The sequence below is a fragment of the Schistocerca nitens genome, chromosome 6 (assembly GCF_023898315.1).
Source record: "Schistocerca nitens isolate TAMUIC-IGC-003100 chromosome 6, iqSchNite1.1, whole genome shotgun sequence".
Taxonomy (NCBI): domain Eukaryota; kingdom Metazoa; phylum Arthropoda; class Insecta; order Orthoptera; family Acrididae; genus Schistocerca; species Schistocerca nitens.
Window position 1 is genome coordinate 573,159,150 of NC_064619.1, and position 25,618 is coordinate 573,184,767.

Consider the following 25,618-nt stretch of genomic DNA (forward strand, 5'->3'; position numbering starts at 1 on the left):
GGGGCTCCATCACCCACCTAATGTTGGAGCTCCCAATAACTAATAAACTCCTCCCCCCGTGTGCCTGCTCGGACCTTGCTGAAGGAACGGCCACATGTCCACTCACAGTCAGAGCGGGCAATGCCACACGACCAGCTTCCACATTGACCCTCCGCCACGAACGCCGCTGAACCCGCCACTCCCCTTGGGGAGAGGGTGGCCCAACCGCGCCCGGTACCCACGAAGATATCTCGACAGCAGGGACAGTGGGTGAAGCATGTAACACCTGGGGTGTGCCATGCGATGCACCAGACTCCCCACTGCCGCTACACTCCGAGGCAGCAGCATGAAGACGGCTGACCGCTGCCATCAACATGTTCAGCTGTTCGCGAACAGTGGCCAGCTCCTCCTGTGTCCGTACACAGCAGTCACACATCCTATCCATCCTAAGAAATCAATTTACTGTAGAGAGTTAATCAACTTTTAACTAGACTGCTAATTCACTAAAGGTGGCTGATAGTTGACTAAACTGTGGTTACTAGACACTTCTTGTAGAAAACAATGAAAATATCACTACCTGTCTCTGGACTGTATCGAAAACAAACACTAGCACTACTGGCACTACGGTTGGCTAAAGGGACTCTCTCTGACTGTATCGAAAACGAACACAAAATCTATGGAACACTATCACTAGCACTCGACAATTAAAGCTTCCTAAAAGCAAAAACACATGGAAGAAGAAGTGACAAGTAAGAAAAATACAGTTAATACATAAATTAACGTAGCTCGCTGCACAGCAGACATGACGCAGACGGCAGTTACGACGAAACTCTGCTGCCAAACCTTCACTGCAGCCAACTGCCTCAGTGTTGACACTTAAACCGACAAACTGTATTGCACAATTTCACTCTGATTATCTGTCCTCTACACCCCAGCACCGCAGCTAGACAACAAAAATCAGTTTGAGTGAAACACAGCTCACCAGAAGTATGTGATGATGTTGCCACGTAGCACGTCTGATGAGACGCTAATATGACACAGTGGGTGAACTACTATTCTGCTGTTCCTCCCAAGGCTTTCGCTTGGTGAATGGCTGACCAAACTGTAACCAGTGGTTGTATGTCTACACAGAATGCTGACACGGAACGGTCAATCTTCCCAACTGTAGACTTATTCTCAGCTATTGTGAATTAATATTTGCTCTTCAGTAGTTGAGTCCTCACGAATTTTCTGTTTTAACTGCAATGCGAGTAATAATCGGAGCTGTTGGCTGGTTGCTGTGGACAAAACTGCCAATTCTGCAGAAAAATTTCTTCATAAAGCAATAATTTCTTTCTAGTTGTGATTTATTATTGTCTTCTCAATCAAATTTTATTACTTGCTGATGCAGACACGTCCGCTTGTCCTGTTGTGGTGTCCACATATGCAATGTATCGTATGTGTGATGGCCTGTCTGTGTGTGTTTTATGTTCACTGTAGATTATAAACCTAACCTTCCGCCACTTGGAAGTAGTTGCAGAAGTACTGTGGCCCAGGTATATTGACTTCAGACTCCTTTTTCTCTGTTGTGATGCCTGTGTCATTACGGAATACCAGATACCAGTTATTGCTGAATTATTTTGGACTCTTACTCTTTGTTATACATGTATTTACTTTCTGTTGCAAATGAGTTCATTACTTTTTTACCGTTGCCTATACTAAAAGTTATAAAACAATTGCCTTGTCCAAAGTCTCATGTTTATTCTGGCTTTTGACAAATGACCAACATACCTTCTTTGAGATGCCAACAACCAAGTTTCCAGCTCACTGGGGAGTCAGTATATTGGAGAGTATCTCCTAGGTGGGACGTAAGCAGTACGGAATAATTGCTTACTACAGCAAGTATTGCAGCATGGTGTAATATGCCACTCACCACCCCATTTCGCAGATATGTTGCGTTCACCCCAGCATACATTAATTCGTACAGGTGGCTGACAGAGGTGGTGAAGACTGCTGGCCTCACCCACGGGGTGCAAGCTGAGTTCGCAATTTGCCGCATCGTTCCCAGAGTTGATCGGAATCCTTTGGTTTGGAGCTGATAGGAGGGTCTCAACCAAAAGCTTTGTCGACTGTGAGACACAGTCTTGGCTGCAGATTTCTGGATCTGCATTATCATGTGGGAATTTGTAGGGCTCTTCCTAATAGATGAGGGGTGCACTACACAAATGATGCAGCTACTCGGGTAGCAGAGTACTTGTGGAGTGCACACGAGGGTTTTTAAGGCTAGGCGGTAGTTTGAGGTGCTCTGAGGAACATTCATCAGTCAATTCACAGCAAGCGAAATGCCATTCAGAATAAAGACACTTCGAGTATCACAATATTATCAGCAAACTATCAAAGTATTCATATTAAAGCTCCAGAAACTACTGCCCTCCAGGAAAGTTCTCGCACTCAAATTATTCTTTGATTGAGAGCTCACTGAAACCTGAAATGGAAAGCTCTGAGGTATTTAGTAAGTAGTGGAATGTATATCGGAAAGACAGATTAGAGGCCACCGGAAGGGGAGTTTTCGTTGTAGCTGACACAAATATTTTCGCTATTAAGATCAATGTTGAGTGTGACAGTGAACTTGCCTGGTCGTGTATAAGAGGTGTAGGTGAAACTAAGTTAATTGAACTAAGTTAATTGTTGGATGTTTTTATCAGCCACCTGATTCTGTGGTGGTTCTAGAGTCATTCAAAGAAAGTCCACGCTCAACAGCGCGTAAATACTCAGACATTAAATACTAGTTGGAGGCGACTTTAACCTGCCAAGTATAGGCTGAGATGTATATAGATTCATTGCGGAGGGTACAGTCAGATAGTCATGTGAAATACTTTTAAACACATTTTCTGAAAATTGCCTTGAGCAGCTAGAATGTCTCACTTAGTGAACTGGCATCACTTAGTACCAGTAAGATGAATGTATAGGAATTGTGGGCAAAGTTTAAGCAGATTGTAAATTGTGGCCCGGAGAGTTGTGTGTCTAGTAAGTGGATAAAGGATAGAAAAGACCCACCATGGTTTAATAACGAAATTCGTAAGATGCTGAAGCAGCAGAGGCTGTTGCACTCTAGGTTCAAAGGGGACGCACAAGTGGCGACAAGCTAAGGTTAGTTGAGATTCGTGCGTCTGTGAAAAGATCTATGCGCGCAGCATACAATAACTATCACCATCATACATTAGCAAAAAATCTGGTAGAGAACCCAAGAAAATTCTGGTCCTATTTAAAATTGCTAAGTGGGTTTAATGCTTCCAATCAGTCCCTTGTTGACCAGTCTGATGTCGCAGTTGAAGATAGCAAAACATAAGCTGAAGTTTTAAATGTCACGATCAAGAAATCGTTTGCGCAGGAGAACCATACAAACATACTGCCGTTTGACCATCGGACAGAAGTAAGCATACCTAGCGTAGAGAAGTAACTTAAAGATTTTGAAAACAAGTAAATCACCAGGCCTCAATTTTACAAAGAGTGCTCTATAGCACTGGCCCCTTACCTAGCTTGCATTTATTGTGAATATCTCGCTCAGAGCCAAGTCCCAAGTGCCTGGAAAAAAGCACTTGTGACTCCAGTGTATAAGGAAGGTAAAAGAACGGACCCACAAAATCACAGACCAATAACCCTATAGTGCGTTTAAAATACGTTGCAACTTTTTACAGTTCAGAATGGAGCGAGTGGAGGGAGGCGTAGTTGCCAGCGTGTGCTGGGCGCGTCGGCAGGTGACAGTTTCATAATGCCAGGCCTACTCGGCGTGGAACCTGTCACACTCGCTTGACTGCGTGAACAGAACGCCATTCAAGCTGACTGATTTGCGATCTTTGTTCAATGTTTTTAAACAAGTTATTCAGTAATAAACTGTAATTCTCACACATTTTATAGTTTGATTCGTCAGCTTGTTGATGAACCAGCTATCATTTCGTTAATGGTCATAGTTATTGTGATACTTCGATAGTAGGTAAATTACTGCAAGGTATTCTTAGTTTACAGTGAAAAATGTGTATCGCTATGAATTTTTATTTGGTGCATGATAGGTTACATGTTGGTGCATATTAAATGTAGATGATATATTGAATTATTCTTTAAACTTGTAAGGATATCGCCATCTGTTTCCAATTTTGAGAAAAGTTAATGAATATAAAAAGTGCTTGGTGACGAATTTGTACGTCAGTGAAAAAACTACAATAAAATATTCATAAATTCCTCGTATCTCATAAATGGTTTGAGATATCCAAACAAGATTTTGGCAAATGATAGCGCACAAAGACGAGAATGTTTTGCCATACGATTAATATGCGAAACTTCCATATCTACCGCAATATTCAAGCGACCACCCGCAATATTCAAGCGACCACAGATTTTTTTCAATGGAATAATGTAATTATTGAGAGCCATCGATAACTGGTGAAATGAGAATTGCTGTGGGTTTTGTGACAATATAAGTGAGTAGGTTACAAGTTTATTTTTATACTAAGAATGGGCTGTTTCATAGACTATTGACCTGATTACCACTCAGTTGTTAGTTTAAGAATGCACTATTTCAGGATTCTGTCGCAATTCCAACTGCATTAGAATGTTAGTGAGAAAAATATTTCTAAACTCTGCCGTGTTTTGACAAAAGAAGCAGATTTTAACATGGCAACAAGTTATGCATTAGTCCTTCATGAATCAATGTCCCCTGAACCGCCTTCTTGTTATTGCTGATAAATCAAGACCAGTCCTATTGTGCAACATTTTCAGTGGCTTCATTTGTCAACATTTCAACTTCACTTCTTGTTGGTTTTTGCCACATTACTTTTCACCGACGCCAATATACACTACTGGATTTAAATGAGCATGATACAGAGGAAGCCTGCTTAAACTGTTCCCTTTATCGTTAGCTAGTTTGTCGACCCAGTAGTGTAAAGTTATGGCTTGTACAGCTCTACAAGTTCGATTATTTTCACCTTATACACGCTAGGTTCACTTTATCTCAAGGAACATTTCTTTGTACCCGCAAAATATTCACTTTCCTTCACGGCATTGTTGGAGCTTTATGCATCACAACAGAGTGGTAACCCATTTTGTCAGTTACTGTTGTGGAATTCCGAGGAATGTTTTGCATCGGAAGATTATCTACCCAACTCATGAACATGTTCTCGGAGGACACTTTTATTGAGAATGTAGTATTCAGATATACTGCACTATTATTAATGCAACACCGATGCGAAACACTTGTTCACAATACCTGATGACTACAAAACACTTCAACACCAGAAAACACGACGTTACAGCGAGAGCTGACAAACTTTGATGCATCTAATGCGTGAAGCTATGTGGTGCTGTTTATTGATGGTGTGGCAACAGGTGCACGTTACCAGCCGATCCGCTGGCAGCGTGGTAGGAAAAACTGGCTCACTATTGGTGTTACTTGGGCGACGGCGTCATGTCCCCCTGCGGTCAGCCAAATGTCAAAAGTTGTAACTAATTTTAAACACACTATAACTTCTGTTTGCTGCCAAATCCTTGAACACATTCTCAGTTTAAATAAGTAAACTTTCTTGAGGCTAAGAAGCTTACGTCCACAAATCAGCATGTTTTTAGAAAGCACCGCTTGTGCGAAACTCAGCTTGCCCTTTTCTCACATGATATACTGAGAAATGTGGATGAAGGGCAACAGACAGATTCCATATTTCTAGATTTCTGGAAACCATTTGACACAGTGCCCCATAGCTGGCTGTTAATGAAGGTACAAGCATATGTAATAAGTTCACAGTTACTGAGTGGCTCAAAGGCTTCTTAAATAATAGAACACAGTATGTTGTCCTCAACTATAAGTGTTCATCAGAGACAAGGGTATCGCCAGGAGTGTCCCAGGGAAGTGTGATAGGACTGCTGCTGTTCTCTATATACATAAATGATTGGCAGATAGGGTGGGCAGCAGTCTGCAGTTGTTTGGTGTTGATGCTGTGGTGTACGGTAAGGTGTCGAAGTTGAGTGGCCATAGGAAGATACAAGACAACTTAAGCAAAATTTCCAGTTGGTGTGATGAATGGCAGCTAGCTCTAAATATGGAGAAATGTAAGTCAATGCAGATGAGAAGAAGATCAAACCTGTAATGTTTGGATACAGTATTCCTAGTGTCCTGCTTGACACAGTCAAGTTGTTTAAATACCTGGATGTAAAGTTGCAAAAGGATATGAGATGGGACAAACATGTGAAAACTGTGGTAGGTGAGGCGAATAGTTGGCCTTGGTTTATTGGGAGAATTTTAGGAAAGAGTGGTTCGCCCATAAAGGAGACTACATATATAATGCTGGTGTGACTTATTGTTGAGTACTCGTGAAGTGTTCGAAATCCGTACCAGGTCGGATTGAAGGAAGACATTGAACCAATTCAGAGGAGGACTGCTAGATTTGTTACCAGTAGGTTCGAACGAAACATAAGTGTTATGGAGATGCTTCAGGAACTCAAATGTGAATCCATGGAGGGAAGACAGTGCTCTCCTCAGGAAACACTATTGAGAAAATTTAGAGAACCGGCATTTGGAGCTGACTACTGAACGATTCTGCAGCTGCCAACATTCGTTGTGCATAAGGATCATGAAGGTAAGATACGAGAAATAGGGCTCGTACGGAGGCGTACAGACAGTCGTTTTTCCCTCGCTCTATTTGTGAGTGGAACAGGAAGTGAAATGACAAGTAGTGGCACAGGGTACCCTCCACCAAGCATCTTATGGTGGCTTGCGGAGTATGTATGTAGATGTAGATATTTTGGATTTTTCAAGGCGGATTCCTAATAATCATCATTTTGGATTTCATCCATGCAGGGTGGTTTTGAGTTTGCCATTACTGTTATTGGCATTGTTATTTTGCCATCTGTCAAATAACTGTTCTACATAACAATATGCTTTGAGTAATCTAATAATGGTGACACTGGAATGAGATTTTCACTCTGCAGCGGAGTGTGCGCTGATATGAAACTTCCTGGCAGATTAAAACTGTGTGCCCGACCGAGACTCGAACTCGGGTTCGAGTCTTGGTCGGGCACACAGTTTTAATCTGCCAGGAAGTTTCAATGGTGACACTTTTCCCCAATCTTTTTGTAGAAGCCTATCTTTGACCTTCTAAGGTAATCTACTAATGAGTACTTCATGTAAATGCTCTTTCCTAATTAGGTCATCTGAATACTTTGCTTTGTTGAGATGCCATTCTACGAATTCTCTGTATCCTTTCCAATTACCACTGTTGTGTAATTTGGAGCCTAGTAACCACAACTTCTTGTGAGCACCCGTGCTCCAATACTTTGACTTAAATGCTACCTCAGAATTGTGATATGTTGTGAAATCTTCTAGCTGAAACATAACACAAATCTTATTTGGTTATAATATGTCCATTCCTTTGAATGACTTTAGAAATAATATCGTGTTTATGTCTCCAGACAGTTGATGTACTGCCAAAGGGAAATTTGTAGTTTGATCCGTGGCTTTAATATTGTATTAAAGTCATCATTGCTAGTAGGGTGTGTTAAATTTTGATCTGAAAGTTGTTCAGATTCTTTTCTAATTTCCTTTGTGGTATATTCTATGTTTAAACTATTAGTGTGTGTGGTCTTTACAGTAAATTCAATTGTTGTTATTATTTTGTAATATATGCCTGCATCTAATGGTATTGTGTTAATTGATGATGAAGATTTATCTTCAAATGAATTCTTTGAGTTGTTATTATTTTTTTAGTTCTCTCACTCTCTCTCCTAATTGTGGCTCCAATTGATTAATAATTACTGAAAGAGCATTTATATTTTTATTAATGTAATTTTGTAAAATATTCTTAGTTTCCAGTATCTCTTTCTCTAAAACTTCGATGCTTGCTATTAATGTATCCTATTCAGATGTGTACGTGTGTGTGTATGTGTTCTAGTTTACTATCTAGCTTTTCTCCTACTGTTTCTGTCACATGTTGAAAACCCATAACTAGTCGTTTCTCTTACCTGTCCACCCTGATTTAATTGGGAGATGGAAGTACTTATTGATGTGCCCACGTGCCCTCTTCTGGACTCCACTGTATCTAATCTAGATTCAGTTTGTAAAAATTTGTTATTCATAATGCTAAAGTTGTGTTCTATTTGAACAAATCTATGGTCAGTCTTGAAAAATTTGTTTAGTACCATCTGCATAAATTTTTCGATTGCCGTATTATCTCCTGCCAAAGTCGTGTTCATAATCTATTTCATTTTTCATTAAAATAGTGGAAAAGAAGTAAATGTAGTAAAGTGTGTGTTTGTGTGTGTGTGTGTGTGTGTGTGTGTGTGTGTGTGTGTGTGTGTCATAACTATCTGTATATTACTATATGTCTTGATGATAAGCAGTTGCAAATGACTTTGTTGTATTAACGTACAGAATTTTTCTATCTCGTGTACAAATGTCTGTAGGCCTATGATCACAAAATTTCAACAGTTCACTTTGTAAATTAAAAATTCGTTTGTACCCACTGGATAGTACTGCTGTTAGTGGATGTTCGTTGTGTAGTGCTATTGTCAGTCATAGCTTGAACTGCTACCAGTGGCAGCTAGCCGTGTTGTGTCTACCATAGCTGTCATTGCAGGGAGGGCGTTGAACTGACATTGGCAGGTGGTAGCAGCTCACTGTGTCATGTCGACCTTTGTTCTTGTAGCTGTTATCACTGTTTGCTGGAAGCGTCGCCTCATATTAGTTCTTGCCCATTACTGGCTTGTGCTCAGTTATTCATAATGCAAGCTGTGTTGTGTTGTAGTGATGTGGATTTACATTAATGACATAGCACAAGCTCTTCTCTTATTCGCTGGGTTATTTCTTCGCGTATTTTTATAGGAGCCCCTCAGATTAATGTATAATGCTCCCAGTTTTTAAGTTCAACATCCATCCATAAGTCATCGTTAAATGTCTCTGTGTTTATTTGTGTTGCAGTATTTTGTTTATTTGCGGCTAAGTAAAATTTATTCTCGGTTTAACTTTCAAATATTTTATGAATATCAAATAAACTGTATTATTCTATTTTAAAGTTTATTTATGTCACTTTTCTAGATGTTAATGTAATATCTCTTGATGTTTTAACATTTTACAGTTGTTGCACTTGGATACTGCAATACAAACACAAAGCTCTATTAGTGCCGATCTTCTTCATTTAAATATTCTCTTCTATTATTTTTGTATGTTATTTCTTTGTAATAACAATTTTTTGTTGTATTTATCTTGAAGTATAAGTTTTTTTTACTTCTGTGAATCATTAGTAACCTTGCTGCTTTTTCTTTTTTTTTTTCTTTGAATGATGGTTGCCATGTGCGGGGGTACAGCACGACTTTGTTAGTGATACTGCCTTAAACTTTGACCGTGACAGTTGTGTAGTACTCTCATACAGCTCTTGATCTGGGGTACACCACATGAAACAGCTATTTACCTATTCTACTTAAACTGGTAGACTGGAGTTCTCATTAACAAATTACTTTTTATCCAGACTCAATCCCATCATATGATGTCTCTTGTGATGTATCATAAAACAGCTCCATCTACAGATTTCATACAAGAGACTGCTTAAAATATACATCCAAGCTTGACAGCCTCTTCTTCAGCATTGTTCATTAGTGTTCTAGGAATCATCTGTCTGGCATATTCCTTGGAGTTGCAGATGGCAATAATGTCACACCATCAGCTGCTGCTCTCCAACATTGCCTGTAGCCCAACGAACACCTCAAACAGAACGTGCACAAAACCAAACAGAGACAAATATCTACAGTACATAAGTGAATGGTTTTGCAGAATAACATTGTATAGCATGAATCAGTACCAGAAATCACATGATAACTCTGCATGTTTACTCATTCAAATACGTCATCAAGGGGACAGAAATTTTAGCGTGATACATTGATGTGTAGTTCAGGGTTTTAAGTCTCAAAATTTCTGCACCTTTTCAGTGGGTTAGGAATGTGACACACCCACACCAACACCGTGAATTTGTGCAGTACATGAAGACAATGGCGGGAAAGAGTGGATTGTGAGGAGGTGACGGAACAGAAGAAGGAGAGAATGTGGGTGCTGGCTTAGTGTAATTTGTTTCCTGGGGCAGGGTGGAGGTGGTTGTGGAGCGGGAGGCTAGTGAGATTGAGGCATGGAGGATAACAGGAACACAGGATGTATTGCAACAACTCTTGGCTGGATTCGAGTGGGAGGGTGGGGGGGGGGGGGGGGGTGACAGCCATTGAACTCTAGCATATTGTGTTCAGCAGTGTGATTGATCACCAAGTTTTTGACTTTGCTGGCAATTTTACAGTGGCCACTCATTCAGGTGCACAGCATGATTGCTGGTCATGCCCCCATAGAATGCTGTGCAGAAATTGCACCATAACTGATATGACATAGATGCTTTCATATGTGGCCTTGTCTCTGATAGGATAGGACAAACTTTTGACAGGATTGGAGTGGAGTGTGCAAGATGGGTGAATCCGTTGTTGGGAGGAACAAGGGGGTGTTAAGACATAACACAAGAACTCTCTTGGCCTTATTTGGAAGGAAGATGGATTGGGATATTGACCCCTCACTCACCCCTTTTTCGTGATTCTCAAAATTAATAAACCCATCAGTCCCGGATGCCCCCTCAGCTGGTTACTATGTTGTCACTCAAATAATCTCTACCACCTCTGCTCACCCCCCCCCCCCATCCCCCCCCTCCTTCCTCTGCTTCCCTGCAGACTCTCCTTCCTCTGCTTGCTAACAGACTCCCCTCTTCCTCCGTTCTGTCACCCACTTCCCAATCTATTCTAACTCATTGCCATTGTGTGCTGCATGAACTCGTTGGTGCCAATGTTCAGGTCACATTCCTATCCCATATAACTGCTGCGGCTCCCTCCTGCATTCCTATGCCATACCAATGTTGCCATCCTCTGTGCTGATATCCACCCTTCCCCAATCCCTCCTCTTGGTCCCCATTTCCTTTCTCCCCTCTCCCACTCAACTTGACACAACCCTCCCTTGCAGTCAACCTGCAGAGCTGTAGTCACAGGTCATTGAGTACTGTGTGTGTGTGTGGGGGGGGGGGGGGGGGCTTACAATTTTCAAAATTTTTTCCTGTAAATAACTATTTACTGTAAAATTGACTTATTCAGTACAATACAAGTACCAAAACATTTCTGTAGAAAGTATTATTGTACCATGTTGGGTCGACAGCTGATATGTAAGCAATAAGTTTCCAAGTGGAAATAAATCACTAGAAAGATAATCAAAGTTCCGAATCTCTCAGTGAACATGTGTTAGAAGAGGAGACAAAAGATGATCTCTTATGCTAACAAGTGTAAAATGGCGTGTCCAGTGAAGCTGAAGATACCCAGAAGGTATGTATGAGCATTTTAAGCAAAGAAGCTAAGAAGTAGACATAACCTCAATGGTGTGACAACTTATTTGAAATGCCTGGAGGCATGGTATTGCTTTGAAAATGTAATAAAGAAGAAAGATACTGCACTGGAAACTAATTTGGGGGTATGTGGATGCTTTACAATATTCTACCAAAAAAAAAGTGCAAACAAAGCATGAAAATCTGACAGTGAAGTGTTATTGATATTTTTGGATTGTTAACAGTGATCAACAATATTAATTTTCTTAAGATAACATAAATTTTCAGAATTAACTCTTCTGCAAAATAGCTCACTTGAAGTTTAGTAAGATGTATGTCTCTTTTACCGTTTTTCAAAAACTAAAATGTTAAAGAAACTTTTTATTTTGTGTCTTACATGAGAAACTCACTCCAGCCAGAAACCAAACATTCTGCAGTAGCTCCCAAAAGCAGGGGAAAGGGTATCTTGTGGGAAAGGAGTAAAGGTGCAGAAGAAGGAAAAAGTACTACAAAACATGCTGACACTGGAAAGATGCAAAAAAATTTCAGTTGCTAACTTTCGTTTCATGCTTTCTGTGCATGATAAATCATCTACACAACCATTTTAACGACAAAAATTGAGATGCATCACCCAAAAGTCCTACATCAGATTGATGTTAAACTTCTATTGAATGATTGTTGAATATAGTTGATATTTTACTTTATTAATACATGGAAATTTAAAATTTTTGTCTTCTGCTGCCATGTGAACACAGATATTTTACTGAAACTTTACAGTACAATTTTTATTTATGTGGTGGTTTTCTCACTTAGGTGGAAACCTGAACATTCCTAATGGTCATGGTACTACACCCTTAATGGACGTAATATCATATGCTGATGGTGATGCAGCTCTTGATATTCTGCAGAGAATTTGGGACAAAAATCCTGATGTGAGTACTTTGCTTCTCAATATTTTCATTTAAGTGAACATCAATAATATAATACTGCAACTTTGTATGCCCCCTATTGTTTTCACAACTACTGAAAGCTTCACTATACACACTTAACACTTACGGATGCTGTGGGATCAAAAACAGAAACCTCCAAGGAAAAATGAAAAAAAGCAGTACCTTAACTGTAACATTCAGTTATTGATGTACTTCCGTTTCTGTTGGGATATTGAAATGTTTAATGGAACTCGTTCTCTGTAGGTGGAATGGTCTGCATTTCACATGTTAGATGGATCCCAGCTGAAGAATGATATAATGTCTTCCCTAATATCTTGTCACTGTCATGTCCTTCCTGTTATCCCTCCATATTATAGGACCTTATTGGAATTGCCCAGGCAGGCTTCTATATAGGGAACTAGAGAGATGACATTATCTTCTACAGGGAAAATCATTGTGATGGTTGTTTGACTAACCATAATCAGATGAATTCTTTGACAGCACATGCTTATTGTACAAAGTGATTTATGTTAATGCCTAACTCTGAAAACTATACTCACTTCTGTTGCCACCACAACTATCGTAAACTGTAGCAGTAACACCTGATAAAGATGACGACGTTGGCTGCTAAAACCCATTTTTAACTTGCCTTTAGAAGCAGTTTCAGCCCACAGAGCCTTGCAATGAATTCTGATCTGTTGAAATTTAAGACTGCCATGAAACTCTTCAAGACAGACAGCCCAGTGCAGCCTGGATATTGTGGTTACCAGAGGCTGCTGGCTGTATCTTGGTTTGAGAGAAACTGTATTGGAAGTAGTGAACTGAAGGAACATATACAGTGTGTTTCAAATTTTGGAGATGCCCAGCTATTTTCATACAAACACAATTCACTATATGAAGTTTGGTTGCCATAAAATTTAAAGTCATAAATGATATATAAATATTTCATACTTCTTATAGGGGACACTGTAGAACACTTCGAAATGAAGAGTGGATGCAGAATTTCTGTAGATAAGTGATGAAGTAAATGACAACATAATTGATTAGTAGAGAACATCATGTGCGACAGAATTGCCCGAGTAAAACAAGATCCACTAGAGAGATGAAATCTTTATGCATAATTATGTTGTAGACATCTACTTTTCAGTTCCATGCAATGCTATTCTGAACACAAATATCTTCCGAAAAGACATCCTAACACTTCAATTTGCATTTTGTGTTAACAAAGTTCTTTGTGGTGTCACCGCCAGACACCACACTTGCTAGGTGGTAGCTTAAATCGGCCGCGGTCCATTAGTACATGTCGGACCCGCGTGTCGCCACTGTCAGGATCGCAGACCGAGTGCCACCACAAGGCAGGTCTCGAGAGACGTACTAGCACTCGCCCCCAGTTGTACGACGACGTTGCTAGCGACTACACTGACGAAGCCTTTCTCTCATTTGCCGAGAGACAGTTAGAATAGCCTTCAGCTAAGTTAATGGCTATGACCTAGCAAGGCGCCATTTGTACCATTGCATGTATCTCAAGATAGTCTCACTTGTATCATCAAGAATGCTGTATACCAAAGGACGATATAAAAGTTAAGTGTTCTAGTAGCTACGTTCTTTTCTTTATCACATTCATTACGAATCCTGTTCCAGACTTCGCGCCAGTCGGCGTGTGTGTACGTGTGCCCTTTCGGCTACCCGTCTCTGCGGACTGGCTGCCTTGTCAGTCCACTACAGTTCTTGTTTTCAGAAACATTGTTCTTGCTACTGCCACTCTTCATTTTATATCCTTTGTACTTCGGCTGTCATCACTTATTTTTCTGCCCAAATACCAAAACTCATCAGCTACTTTTAGTATATCATTTCCTGATTAATTCTGTCAGTGTGACCTGATTTAATTTGACTACCATTGTTAAATTATTGTTGTTGTTTATCTAACAACCTCTTTTAAAGACACAATCCGTTCCATTCAACTACTCTTCCAAGTCCTTTGTCATTTCTGATGGAGTTACAATGTTATCGGCGAACTGCAAAGTTTCTATTTCTTATCCCCAAGCATTAATTCCCTTTCCAAATTTCTCCTTGGTTTCCTTTCAGCAAGCAGTAATGTACAGATTGAATAACATCAGGGAGAAGTTACAATCCTATACCCCTCTCTCCTCGACTGCTGTTTCCCTTTTCTTCCCTTCAACTCAAGATAATATTTCACTCTCTGTATCTTACTCCTGCTAACATCAGAATTTCAAAGAGTGTATTTGAGTCAACAGAGCCATGAGCGGTTGCAAAGTCTACAAATACTATAAATGTAGGTTCACCTGTCTTCAGTCTATCTTCTAAGGTAAGACATAGAGACAGTATTGCTCTACGTGTTCTAACTTTATCCAGAATCAAACAGATCTTTGCCGGTATTGGCTGCTAACAATTTTTCCATTCTTCTGTAAATAATTTGTATCACCATTTTGGAACCATGATTTATTAAACTGATGGTTTGGTAATATTCACACCTCTCATATATCTTGCACATCAAGTGGAATAATCTTAATAATTCTGAAGGATTGTCACCTGCTCTTTAGACCTTGTTTTGAATTAGGTCTTTGTTGTATATCCCAAATCATCTTCATTTATTTCCTCTTATATTTCTATAATACTGCCTTCAAGTTCATTTCCTTTGGATAGCCATCCTGTTTATTCCTTCCTCCTTTCAGCTTTCCGTTCTTTGCTTAGTTTTGATTTACGATCTGAGTTCTTTGTATTCGTACAGCTACTACCTTTTTTTTCCAAAGGTGTCTCTAATTTTCCTATAGCTAGAACCTGTCTTTCTTCTAGTCGTGTATGTATCTGCAGCCTTGCAGTTCGTGTCAAGGTTCCATATCTTTGAATTTATACCTTCCTGCAATCTCTTCAGTTTTAATTTCCAATTCATAAATTATGCTGAGAGTCCACTCAATGCTTGAAAATGTTTTGCACTTTAAAATCTGGTTTCGAAATCTGTCTTACCACTGTGTGAGCTATCTCGCCGTCTCTTCCACATATACAATCTGCTTTCATGATTTCAAACTTCTCTGAAGTGTCATATAAAACATAAAAGACATCCCAAAAATGGTCATTTGATGTGACATTCATACAATATAGGTATTGGACATTTCACATACTTATTCTTCATGTTTTGACTTTATGGTATATGCTTTGTGCAGTTGGAGAACTTGCAGTGAAATAGTCTTTTCCAGAAATCTGCTCTTTGTCCTTATGAGCATGTCACATGTGACAAGCTTTGTATGTGGTTCTGTGGGTATCATCCCATTTGATTGCTTTCTGTTAGGTCATTTTAAGGGTAGAATTCATGTTGGTGAAATGGAAGATTTTAATAGCAAAACATTTATTGATGACTTTCACTGCTGTAAATCAAAGTAAGATCCAGCAAATGTGATTTCGAATGTAGCACAGATTAATTGTTCAAAGGATTACCCAAACAAACCACATGTACCAGGAAAACATGAAAATCCGTCAGCCAGGTACAGAAGTGGCACTGATATCAGTGAAATTTATGTTTTCAAGCAATGGAAAATCTATGACGAAACAACTTTCTTATCTCTGTATGTGTTATACAATAAAGATTGATGCAACCTTGTTGTGTGAACTAGAAGCTTTTTTAAAGTTGATGGGTTTCAGGGTTTCATTTAAATAAATTGAAGTACTAGTACATCATTAAATTCTCGCCCCCCCCCCCGCCCCCTCCCCTTCTTTTTTTTTTTTTTTTTTGCAGTTTATCATTCATAGTTGTTGATCATCTTTCTTCAATGTTTTAAGGACTCTGCTTCTTTATTTTTAACAGTTATGAAATGAATAACTGAATTCAGATGTGTTGTGCATCTCTTGAAGATGATCCATATAAAGCAAGTCTTAAAACTCCAACAATGGGTAGAAACATCAAGAAAAAGACACACAAAATGGTATGGAATGATCAGTAAAAGTGAAAGAAATAGCTGACGCAATAGGCATATCAGAGTGTGGTACATGTTCCACGTGGAGAATTAACATTTTATACAAAATGGCACAGCATTTGTTGAATTCTGGCCGAAACTAAAAATGAAAACTAAATTCACAGCTGTGTTAGGAACTTTTCAAGGAGAATGCAACTGATCTGTATGACTGTTTGCTTTGAATATGACATAGTTCCATCACTGCACACTTGAAGCAAAACAACAGTCAAGTCAGTTGTTGTTATCTGGAAACCATGTACCAAACGAGATGACTTCACTTCCACCTGCCACTTAGGTCATAACCAGTGTGAAATAGAAAAGAGATTCATCTTCTTTGTTACTTTGCAAAGGGAAAACAAAAACTCATCAATATTGTGCACCAATTTGAAGAAATCAGGCATCAGCATATCATCACTTTAAAAAAAATCAATCATTTTCCTTCAGGGCAACACTCTTGCTGACAAAAGTATTCTGGCAGTTGTAGAACTGGGGCGGGAGAACTTGAAATGTGAACTGTAGAACGTTCATGCTGTTCACCAAATGTCTCATTCTCAGACTATCTCAGACTCCTACATGTGAATAAATTTGTGTATGGTAAACTCTGTAACCCAATCAAAAGGTTATGGCTGTAGGCATGAGCAGCATTGGGACTGTTTTTATTTTTCTATAAAGTTTCAAAAGAACTGCTTAAGCACATGCACTCCTGCTGTAAGTCTGTGCACTGCTCCATGTGCCCTCCATCGTGAAAGCTCGCCTCTCCGGTATCAAAATGATTGTCTTCGGATGGTAAGATTACAGGAAGACCCACAGATTATGCAGATCACTAAGTTTTTCTATAATCTGGTCTCATGCAGGATTTTAATGAAAACTGCTGTCTCAATTCATAAAGGGATTCAGACAGTCGTATTTCCACCGATTCAGTGATGATTGGCTCCAAAAGTTTGACGTATGGGCCACAATTTTTGTTTCGTTATGTTTCATCGAATGACCAGTGGAAAAACAGTGTTCATTGATAGTGGACCTATTTGCTTGGAGAAGACAAATATGCCACTGATATTCTCTAATGCGATCTTGCCCTGTGTAAGATTTGCTGCATTCACATGGAATTCTGTAAACATTAGCTTCACACAAGTCTTAAGTTGTCTTTAATATATCCCACAAACGCTGATATTTAGGAAGGCGGTCGAAAGATTACTTTGACTTTGTCTTCTTAATGTTCTGCCTATGTTAGCTGAAACATTTCCAATAAAAGATAGACAAGCAGTGATTTTGAAGGCCTCATCCTTTTCCTTGTTCCGTCTTTTGTACATCTGTAGTACTCTATGTACTTGTTGAGAGAAATATCCATTGTTGAAAAAGACAGTTTGCAGGTGTTCCAGTTCCATTTGCAGGCTGTTGGCATCTGAGATGGCACGACCTCAGTGTATCAAGGTGTGTAGAACCTCATCATTTGTGCACAATGGTGGCAATTAGTAGATTGTAAATTAAGGTAAGAATGAGTGGCCTTTTGAAAGACTGAATGTCAGATTGTGCCATCACTCTAATGTTGCAGAAAGATGTCTAAAAATGACAAACAACCATCTTTCTCCACCTCCATAGTAAATTTTATTTTTCTATTATGGAGTTCTGATGTTGGAACTCTTGGAGACTGTCCGAACCTTGAGGGCAAATTATAAAGGTGTCAACAAAGTATCGCCAAATACAGTTGGTTTCACTGCTTTCCAGCTTGAGTGACTGGAGTTTGCTGATAAAAAAATAGTGAGCAGAACTGGAAGCAGCCACTTACAATTTTACAAAATTTACTTAAACACTTTGTAGGCAAGTGCCGTCATATACAAAATTCGAGTTATTTTATCAGCACACTCCAGTCACTCAAGATAGAAATCAGCGATTTGTTGGTCAGTTTTGATGTTGTTTCACTTTTTACAAATGTGCAATTGGTGGACACATTGCATCTCACTGGCAATAGGTTTGAAGCTGACATTACAGTGCTGTTTCAGCATCATCTCTCCTTGACATACTTTTGATTTGACAATGCGTTTTTTGAACAATCTGACTGTCAGCATAGGGCTCCTTTGTTTCCAAGGTAGCAACCTTTTTATGGAAGTATCTGAAGGGCAAGCACTCACCTGAGCTGTTTTAAAACCAACGATGTTTTGGGAATACGTTCGTGACAACTTTATAATTTGACCTCATGGTTTATACAATTTCCAGAAGTTCCTTCAAGATCTGAAGTCCACACATGAAAAAATAAAATTTACAATGGAGGTGAACAAAGATGAAATAAAATTTACAATGGAGGTGGACAAAGATGGTTCCGTGCTGTTTTTAGACATCTTTCTGCAATGTAAGAGTGATGGCACAATTAGGCATTCAATGTTTCAAAAGGCCACTCATACTTACCAATCCACTAGCTGCCACCATCCTATACAAATGATGGCATTCTAAAGACCTTGATCCACCAAGCCCATACCATACCAGGTGCTGACAGATAGCCTGCAAACGAAACTGGAACACAAACAGACTGTCATCTTGAACAATGGATTTTTGCCTCGGCAACTACATAGAGCAGTACAGATGTACCGAAGACAGAACAAGGAAGACAACGAGGCCTTCAAAATGAAGTCTCTTTTGTAGATCAGTTATATTTTCTAAGTTTTCTGCCAATAAAACACAGTCCTTTGGTTTGCCTTCTGCATGACATTTTCTGTTTTCTTTCTAATGTAAATTGTTCATAATTGTAATTCCTAGGTATTTAGTTGAATTTATGGTCTTTAGATTAGACTGCTTTCTCATTTAACTGAAATTTAGTGGATTCCTTTTGGCACTCAGGTGGATGACTGCAGTTTTAATTATTCGGGGTCAATTGCCAATTTTTGTACCATTCAGATATCTTTTCTAAATTGTTTTGCAATTCGTTTTGACCTTCTGATGAGTTTACGAGACAATAAATGCCAGCATCATCTGCAAACAACCTAAGACAATTGATCAATTGTGTTCTAAATCATTTATATCGATAATAAACGCAGATGGCCTATAACACTACCTTATAGTATTCCAGATATCACTTACGTTTTACTCGACAAGTTTCCGTCAGTTACTACAAACTGTGACTTCTCTGACAGAAAATCATGAATCCAGCCATATAATTGAGACGATATTCCATAAGTATGCAATATCACTACAAGCCGCTGGTGTGGTACAGTGTCAATAGCACTCTACACTTCGTGTGTGTAAAGAGCTAGTTGTGCTTCACAAGAATGATGTTTTCTGAATCCATAGTGACTGTGTGTCAATAGACCATTCTCTTTGAGGTAATTCATAATATTTGAACACAATATAATATATGTTCCAAAATCATGCTCCATATTGACGTTAATGACATGGGCCTCTAATTTGGTGGATTACTCATACCACCTTTCTTGAATATTGGTGTGACCTGTGCAACTTTCCAGTCTTTGGGTACAGATCTTTCACTGACCGAGCGGTTGTAAATGATAGTTAAGTATGGAGCTGTTGCATCAGCGTACGCTGAAAGGAATGTAATTGTTATACAGAGTCTGGACCAGAAGACTTGCTGTTATTAAGTGATTTAAGTCTTAAAAAATTGTTAAACATTTTTCCCATCTTTTGGGCAATTTGTGAATACCACACCAGTAAAAAATTTCCCCTTTTTCTGTGAACGATTCATTGAGCCATTTTTTCACATCTTCGTATGAAGGAAAGTGCTGCTCAGCAAGTGCATGACTCTTCAATGGAAACAAGTGGTAATCGGAAGGAGCAAAATCTGGTGAGTAAGCCGCATGGGGTAGAGCTTCCCAGCTGAGTGCTTCCAACATGTGAAGGTGCATTGTCATGAAGAAAAATGACTTTGTGTTGCCTGTTTCAGTATTGTGGCCTGTATTCAAGCACCGAATGGTTCAGGTCAGTCAGTTGTTGTTGGTAACATTTAGTAATAACCGTTCTCCAGGTTTTAACAGTTCATAATAGAACAGGCCCTTCTGGCCCCACCAAACACAGGGCATCGTCTTCCTGCCAAAGCAGTGTGGTCTTGCGGTTGATGTGGGTGGTGTGCCTGGGTCTACCCATTTTCTTTTGCACTTGCAATTCTCAAAATAAATCCACTTTTCATTCTCTGTAACTATACGATGCAAAAAGACGTCCTTTTGTACCGAGTGAGCAAAATCTCACGGTTTTTTGTGCTTTTCCATGTGCCTGTCGTTCTACTCATGTAGTACCCTTCTACCAGTCTTCTGAACCTTTCCCATCTCTTGTAGCTGATTGCAAACAGCTTGTTGACTAATGCCCAATTGCTCAGCAAGTTGTTTTTGTGGTTGCGAATCATCTTTGTTGAGCTATGCTTCCAGTTCCACATCTTCATATATTTTTGGCAGTTTTCCCTGTTCCTTGTTTGCAACATCAAAGTCACCATTTTTGAAGTGCCGAAACCATTGTTCGCACATATCTTGCGATGGAGCATGTTCACCATAAGATTCTCGAGGTAATCGGAATGATTCAGCAGCAGTTTTCTTCAAATAAAAACAAAAAATTAATCCTGTCTGCAGATGATCTTTGTTTGACATAAATTTCAACATATTGAACACAACAACACAACACTATGCATACACTTCCCATATTTATCACTCCTACGCATCTGTCACTTGTTGATGACATAACAAAATGACGCAGTGTCAAAACTTTAGAGCAGAAACTGCATTGGTGCAACATCTGTTGTCTGAAATCCGCATTTCATACTTGAACATTTGGTATATGTCCCACTAATGTTAAAAATTCTCCAAAGCACCGAAACAATTACTCTATAGAAACTGTCTTCAAATTTAGCTCCTGTCCTGCACGTAAATGATATCATGAGCAACTTTAATGTTATACGAATCTGTCATTAAGCTGTTGGTGTAATACTTCACACAGATTAGCAAATCTGCTGTATTCACAAGTACAGTTTTACAAATCAGTAATATAGTATAATTTTCATACTTTCCATACATTTTTATTTCTTTTCAAAGAGAAGACAATAAATTGTGTATATATTACTGTAACTTCATTTGGTGGATGCATTTTTGATGGACTAGCAAAGTTTAGGTAAATAAGGGTATTACTGATAATTTATGCAGCGTGTATGTAATCATTTTTGAGAACATAATCTGGATATTAAACTGTTCTTGGTTGTATTACTTTTTGTTTAAAATGTTGTATCCATTACTCATTGAAAAATTCCTCAACCACTCATATTAACAATATGGAAAGGTTAGATTGTTACCAAATAGACGTGATGAGTCACAGACAGGCACAATGAAAAAGACTGCAAAAAAATTAAGCTTTCAGACGAAGTGCTTCTTCCGAAGTAGAACACACACACTGCCGCGCGGTATTAGCCGAGCGATCTTAGGCGCTGCAGTCTTGGACTGTGCGGCTGGTCCTGGCGGAGGTTCGAGTCCTCCCTCGGGCATGGGTGTGTGTGTTCATCCTTAGGATAATTTAGGTTAAGTAGTGTGTAAGCTTAGGGACTGATGACCTTAGCAGTTAAGTCCCATAAGATTTCACACACATTTGAACATTTTTTGAACACACACACACACACACACACACACACACACACACACATTCACACAGCAGCTGGAGACAGTGTCCACATATTTTGTGCAAATGTGTATGTTTTCTGTTTTGGAAGCAGGTCTTTGTCCGAAAGCTTAAATATTTTTGCAGTCCTTTTCATTGTGCCAGCCTGCAAATCATTGCCTCCTCTGTGTGGTGAGCAGCAGTCTATCTTTTCCATATTGTTGTTGTCCCCTCTTGTCAATTACCTGCAGTTATTACTGCACACCGGCTGGGGTGGCCGAGCAGTTCTAGGCACTACAGTCTGGAACCGCGTGACCGCTACAGTCGCAGGTTCGAATCCTGCCACAGGCATGGATGTGCGTGATGTCCTTAGGTTAGTTAGGTTTAAGTAGTTCTATGTTCTAGGGGACTGATGACCTCAGCAGTTAAATCCCATAGTGCTCAGAGCCATTTGAACAATTTATTACTGCATCATTGTTATATAACGTACTTACAAATGTTCAAAATCATGATTTCAGATATCCTCATTAGAGTCACAGAACTCTTCAAATGAAACTGCATTGTGGCGTGCTATGCTGGCTGGTTCCCCTCAGTTGGCAATGGATTTATTACACAGAGGTGCTGATCCAGGACATCGCGCAAAAGTGTATGCTGCTAGGTGGCACAGACTACCTTCAGCAGACCAAACTAACAGACGTTTTGGAGTGGAGGCGACCTCAAATGGTGTTTCTGCACTCTATGCACCTTTGTTGCAGCAGTCATCTCCATACATCAATCATTCATCAGTTTTCACACACTCAAGACTGGAATCTATAGAAAGACCTCTGCCATTCAATGTTAATTTGATGAATAAAGTTATGGCATGTGCTGTTTACCCTGTTGTTGATAATACATACACCTCAGAACTTTTCACTCCAAATGTACTTGAAGAATTGGAGAAATTGCTGTCTAGTGAAACTAAATTTGATGCACAAGAAATGCTACTTAAGGGAATAACAATGCAAGAAATAGGTATACTGTTGTTTGGACATGTAAAGGCAGGACTGCAACAATTGTGCGTCCGGCAGATCTTGCACCATATATTATTCGAGAAACCATTGGGTAAGTATTACATTATATTCTGTTTGTAGTTGCTTGTGGTATGTATCAGATTATTGTTGTAACATGACTAGATGTTCAAAATGATGTCAGATATTCCCATGTATTATATTCATGCCACTGTAGTGATTGTACAATTTATTCTTTCAGCTCAGGCATTTGAATTGCTTACTAATTTAAAACGCGTAGAAGATGAAACAAAAGAAGAAATGAAGACCGCAATCACAGTGCCTGCTGTAGATGCTATAGAAAATTGGGATGATGACTTAATTGAAACTGATAATGTACAAGCTCGTCCAACTTTTGAATCAAGTTCAGATGACGTAAATTCTGATCTGTCAGAATGTAGCAAAGAATACTGTGGTGTAAATCCAAATTTGATAAAGGATCATTGGAACCTAATACATAAGCTGTGTCCTTCTGTCATTCACGAATTAGTTGTATCTGTATTAAACCTTCCCACTGTGTTAGTTCCTCGTTTTGAAATTGAAGCTGCACGTTTACAATTTGGTGCTTCTATGTATACATATGAACATGTGGGGAGCATGGTAGACTGGGAAGGAATGTCTTATGAAGGATCAACAGAGCAATTTTGGGATATTGTTGATGATGGAGACTTTGATATGACGTACGCAAGTGACAGCTATGATGAAGATGTTGATGATGACTCTGACTACTGTTTGTTTGTCCGGCATCCAACAATCTCTTGTAATTCATTCCCATTAATATCATCAGTACCTACTACTTCTTCTTCAGATGAAGATATCTTATATCCTTGCAATAATGGATCCGCTGCAAATGAGGCAATGACAGTTATCACCCAAGTACGGAAAACTGCCAGAAATGTGTCATCTCCATCAGAATACAGTGAAGTTGATCAGAATAGCTTGGATGTTGATGCAGCCAAAGATATTCATGAAAGTGAAACTACTAATTCTGGAAACTGTAGTTCGGGAGAGCAAGTTCCATCAAGTGTGCGAAGGGATGAGTATCAGAAACTCAACTGTGAAGTTTGCAGCTGCAGCACCAGCTCCTCAGAAACTAGTTTCAATAATAGTGCAAGTAGTAATGAAACGACAAATTCAAGATGAACTTATATGGACAATGTAAAAAAAACCTGTGATCTGCATTTCTGTTTAAGGTGGAAAGTGATGTATTGGACTTTGAAAGGCTGTGAATTTATTATGGAACTTACATAAAACTTTTTTTTTTTTTTTTTGTTTATTACTTTCTCTTTGTGTGCAATCAAAAGCAGGTGTTTGCTAATGTCTACTATTCTAGAATATTTCACTGATTGGTGGAAGGTCCCACACATTGTCAAGCATTTTGTTCCACAGGAAAAAAATTAATAATAATAAATAAATAAATGTCTTGTAGGTGTAACGTATGCATGAAAATCTATGAATTAGGCATGTACTGTACTATTCAGTTGTACAAATTTCGTTTTCCAATTTCCACAGTCTTCTTTAGTGGTTTTTCCCCCATCAAAGTGGAATTCCAACAAATTATACATGTTTAGCTTTTGTCAAAGAAATTAATAAACATAGAAATGAAATTCAGTATTGTGAGTGTTTCATCATAATTAGTGTTTTTTTTCTGTCTTTAACATAAATAAACCATAAAATGCAAACTAATTCTAAAAAATAATTGTACAAGTTGTTAGCAGAAGTATTTCATTGGCTTTGAAAGCAGCTTTTTGAACCACATATTGCATTTGTGAAAATTACAAAATTACACAAAACAGTCAGAAATGTGAAATTTATTGTAGTTGATATTCATAATGCAAGGTGTATTTAATTCTATTTTCAGCCTTAGAAAATTATATTGTGATGGAAAAGATTACCCTTAGTTAAAAGTCCTCTACATACTGAACAATTTGCTGCAAAAGATTTTGACGGTCTCTATGGTAGAGGTGAGCATCCTGCTTTATGGTATATCCTTAGTTTGGCAGGGATCAGCAGCTCAATCCTATTTTATTTTCAGTTTACTATGCAGGTCAGCAACAGTCACACTCTGCACCATCCCGTCTGTGCGACCATCCCACCAGCTTCAACTTTTGAATAATATACATGTTTCTCTGAGAGGTAATGCTTTCAACTAACATGTGAATTTGAAGTAGTACATATTTATCTAAATGAAATGACATTGTTTGAGAGACTTTACTGGTCTCATACAGATATGATCTTATGTATTTGGACTGAAGCGGCGAGTGAAAATTTGTACCAAACTGGGAATCAAACGCAGGTCTCCTGCGTAGTAGGTAGATATGCTAGCCACTAAGCTACCTTGGCATAGAGGTTCGCACAACTGTACATATTACCCTGGCACGCCTTTCTCCTCAATCCAGATTCTCACTGCTGTCCCAGTCTAATTTAAATTTCCCCTTACACACAAGGAGGGATGCATGCCAGGGTAATCCGCGCAGTTGTGCGAACCACTGTGCCACGGTGGCTTAGTGGCTAGCACACCTGCCTATTAAGCAGGAGACTCAGATTTGATTTCCGGGCTTGGTACAAATTTTCAGTTGCGCTTCAGTCTATGTACATAAAAATGTATTTTTCTGTTGTAAGTGGAAAAGTTGTGTTGCATAATTCCATTAAAAAATAAATCCAAATTAAAAAAAAAAAAACCATTAACTCCCAAAAGGCTCACCAGACTAACTCTGTGGATTGCTGCATACATATGAAATGCAATGGTCGGGAAGAAAAATAAA

At 39.0% G+C, this 25,618-nt stretch overlaps 1 protein-coding gene across 2 annotated transcripts in view; it reads left to right on the forward strand.

Annotated features, from left to right (window-relative positions):
- LOC126262578 (uncharacterized) overlaps window positions 1-24,415 on the forward strand; it is a 98,550-nt gene extending 74,135 nt beyond the window's left edge. For both annotated transcript variants that reach the window (XM_049959311.1, XM_049959312.1), the window contains exons 5-7: window positions 12,147-12,265; window positions 22,326-22,908; window positions 23,056-24,415. In XM_049959311.1, the coding sequence (XP_049815268.1) occupies window positions 12,147-12,265; window positions 22,326-22,908; window positions 23,056-23,996 (1,643 nt within the window). In that variant the 3' untranslated portion in view covers window positions 23,997-24,415. The remainder of the gene's footprint in view (window positions 1-12,146; window positions 12,266-22,325; window positions 22,909-23,055) is intronic.
- The last annotated feature ends 1,203 nt before the right edge of the window (window positions 24,416-25,618 follow it).